At 37.3% G+C, this 3524-nt stretch overlaps 1 protein-coding gene across 1 annotated transcript in view; it reads right to left on the minus strand.

Moving 5' to 3' along the window:
* LOC133658211 (uncharacterized) overlaps window positions 1-669 on the minus strand; it is a 29092-nt gene extending 28423 nt beyond the window's left edge. The window contains exon 1 of the mRNA XM_062059978.1: window positions 599-669. Coding sequence (XP_061915962.1) covers window positions 599-631 — 33 coding nt within the window. The 5' untranslated portion in view covers window positions 632-669. The remainder of the gene's footprint in view (window positions 1-598) is intronic.
* Between the last annotated feature and the right edge of the window lie 2855 nt (window positions 670-3524).

The raw sequence follows: 3524 nt of genomic DNA on the forward strand, positions 1-3524 counted from the left end.
CGCTCTTACAATATATATATCACAATGTACACTACCGTTCAAAAGTTTGGGGTCACCCAAACAATTTTGTGGAATAGCCTTCATTTCTAAGAACAAGAATAGACTGTCGAGTTTCAGATGAAAGTTCTCTTTTTCTGGCCATTTTGAGCGTTCAATTGACCCCACAAATGTGATGCTCCAGAAACTCAATCTGCTCAAAGGAAGGTCAGTTTTGTAGCTTCTGTAACGAGCTAAACTGTTTTCAGATGTGTGAACATGATTGCACAAGGGTTTTCTAATCATCAATTAGCCTTCTGAGCCAATGAGCAAACACATTGTACCATTAGAACACTGGAGTGATAGTTGCTGGAAATGGGCCTCTATACACCTATGTAGATATTGCACCAAAAACCAGACATTTGCAGCTAGAATAGTCATTTACCACATTAGCAATGTATAGAGTGTATTTCTTTAAAGTTAAGACTAGTTTAAAGTTATCTTCATTGAAAAGTACAGTGCTTTTCCTTCAAAAATAAGGACATTTCAATGTGACCCCAAACTTTTGAACGGTAGTGTATGAATATGCAATGAGGTGTCTACTTCCATGCATGGAATCTACCTCTGCTTTCTCCTCCCTGGACTCCGACTTCATATCTGGTGTTGTCCTTCAGACCTCGGCACAAAAGCCTCGTCAACAGTGGCAAGAATGTGAGCGATAAGAGTGAATGTGCGTAGCTTGAACTTGGACCCAGTTTCAACCGGAACTTAGAACATACGATTAGTTGCACAGCCTATTCTAAGCATAAATATACGAAACATTTCTTAATCACTCCATCCTTCATTATCTTAATTATATCCCAACACGTTCAAATATATTATACCACCACTGGGCAAATATTTTGACTCGGGGGGCCACATTGAGAGAAAAAATGTGTCTGGGGGTGCCAAGGTGTATGTGTGTATAAATAATATATACACATTTAGCTGTAAAAACCTGCTGTACAGTATGTGTGTTTAGGTCCCTTTTTTTTCAGGAACACTAATACCAAAAGTCACAATGTCCGATAGAATTCTAAAAACGTTATGACAGGCCACCTCAAAAAAACAATGGAATTTTACACTTTTTTACTGAATGGGACACCCAAAATGTACATGAAAATAAAGAAAGTGGGATTTACAATATTAACTATGAACAATAAAACACTGAATATTAACAACATACGATTGTCGCTCCTCTTTTACTTCTCAGACCAGCCCCTCCATAGTTGTGTATCTTTTACAGTCAAGCAAAACACAACATAAATGTAACAAACAGCAAAATATGAATGCAAAGTGTAATAAACACCTACAATATGATATATTATAAAAATCTGCTTCCGCATCTGTTCCTGACACGTGCGTTTCGGGCTGGCTGCTCTGAAAACAAACCCCGCCCACTCTGCTTTGTTCCCGGTCTGAGCTGCTGTGACGTAGATTACCGTAATAACTCCTATAACACTCAAAAGCGAAGATTTCGACCATTGAAATACTTTCTATAGTTCAAGACTTACGGTCGTTTAAAAACAGCACTGCACATCATAATGGCGGCGACAGTTTTGATGTTAAAGGTGTAAAAAAATATATGTAGAAAATCTTAATGTGGCCGTATTTTGCCCAGGTGTGTATTATACAGTACATACAGATATTTTATTGTCTGCAAAAAGCAGGACGAACATCTAAATGATTTGAATGAGAGTCAATAGTAGTTTTTGGTTTAGTTGACTTTTTCTTCCACACAGTATATTGTGTTGGGAGAAATGACTGCCAAGCCTCCACAAACACAAACGTTCTTACTCACACCCAACAATTCGCAAGTAAAAAATATATATATATATTTTTTTGCAAATAAAAAAACCATTCTCAAATATAAAAACAATTTTCTGCAAATAAAAAAAAAATATTCGCAAAGATAAAAGCCATTTTCTTTAGGTTAAAACTTTTGACAGTAATATTCAGAAGTTTACAAATGTCCCGTAATTTGCAGTCTACAAAGACAGGTGGTGCTAATGAGTCAATTTAAAGGGGAAGTGCACTTATTGGGGAATTTTGCCTATCTTCACAATCATTATGAAAGACATGACGGGTGTATTTTTAAAAAATGCATTCTAACTTGTAAATACAAGTCCGCTCCTCAATTTCGCCCATAAAATCCAATAAATAATCATTTAAAAAACGCCAACAATACTACATATATATTTCGTTATTTGAATATTAACCAAGTATTAGTGATATTGTTATTATAAGTGCTAATGCAGACAAACTATTTACTACCTTGTCTCCATGTTTACATCATCGAGTGGTCTGCTTTCCCTCTTTCTCGCTTCCTTGCTCCCTGTAAGTTTATTCCAGATCATAAATCATGCATCTCACCTGGACATGAGACGTCTGAGTAGGTATTCCGACAAATTGGTACACTTTGGGAGCCATTTAGGACCCGAAACTGGCGAGAACAACAGGAAAAAACGCTCGCCCCCACCCCCTTTCTTCGTGAGGATTATAAATAAAATAAATAAATGGGTTATACTTGTATACCGCTTTTCTACCTTCAAGGTACTCAAAGCGCTTTGACACTATTTCCACATTCACCCATTCACACACTGATGGCGGGAGCTGCCATGCAAGGCCCTAACTACGACCCATCAGTGAATTGTCTTGCTCAAGGACACAAAGGATGTGACGAGGTTAGTAGAAGGTGGGGATTGAACCAGGAACCCTCAGGTTGCTGGCACGGCCACTCTCACAACGGCGCCACGCCGTCCCCATTATGAGTCATTCCCTACCTAAATGGGAATATATGAACATCCCAGCAGTCGGCAGCCTAATGACAGCAGACCTTATACAGTAAGTGATGTGTTATTATGTTTGTTAGCTCTCTGTAAGTCTGCAGTGAGTAATAATCAGTGAAGAAGGAAAAAAAAGACAATGCGTATGCCTCAGATGATCAAAATACGTAAATATTAAATCTTACTACATTACATATATACTTACATCATGTATGTAAAACCTCAATGGGGGTGTTAGGATGTTTTTAAAGCTTTATAAGCAGAACTACGCGCCCCCCATCGTCTCCATTGTAAGCAAACTTTTGATAGGGTTTATTTATTTAGAATGCAAATTTTAAAAAAAATTAATTAAACATTGTCATGTCTCTCATAATGATTGTGAACGATAGGCAAAATTCCCCCCAAAAAGTGCAGCTCCCCTTTAAGGCCGTCAGAGCTACTGTTATTTGCGCATGGTGCCGTCCGCCAAAAATAGCAAAGAAGAAGAAGCAGGGTGGGGAGTGGAATTGTGTAAGGTGGAATATTACTGCCAAAAGTTTTAACATGAAGAAAACAGTTTTTATACTTACAAATCTTTTTTTTTATTTATTGAAGAAAACTATTTTTAAACTTTCGAATCGTTTTTTTTTCGTTGAAGAAAATTGTATACCCGCGAATCGATTTTTTAATTGAAGAAAATTGTTTTTTACTTGGCGTGAGTAAAAAGATGTTTGTGGGTATGTG

The sequence above is a fragment of the Entelurus aequoreus genome, linkage group LG10 (assembly GCF_033978785.1).
Source record: "Entelurus aequoreus isolate RoL-2023_Sb linkage group LG10, RoL_Eaeq_v1.1, whole genome shotgun sequence".
Lineage (NCBI taxonomy): Eukaryota > Metazoa > Chordata > Actinopteri > Syngnathiformes > Syngnathidae > Entelurus > Entelurus aequoreus.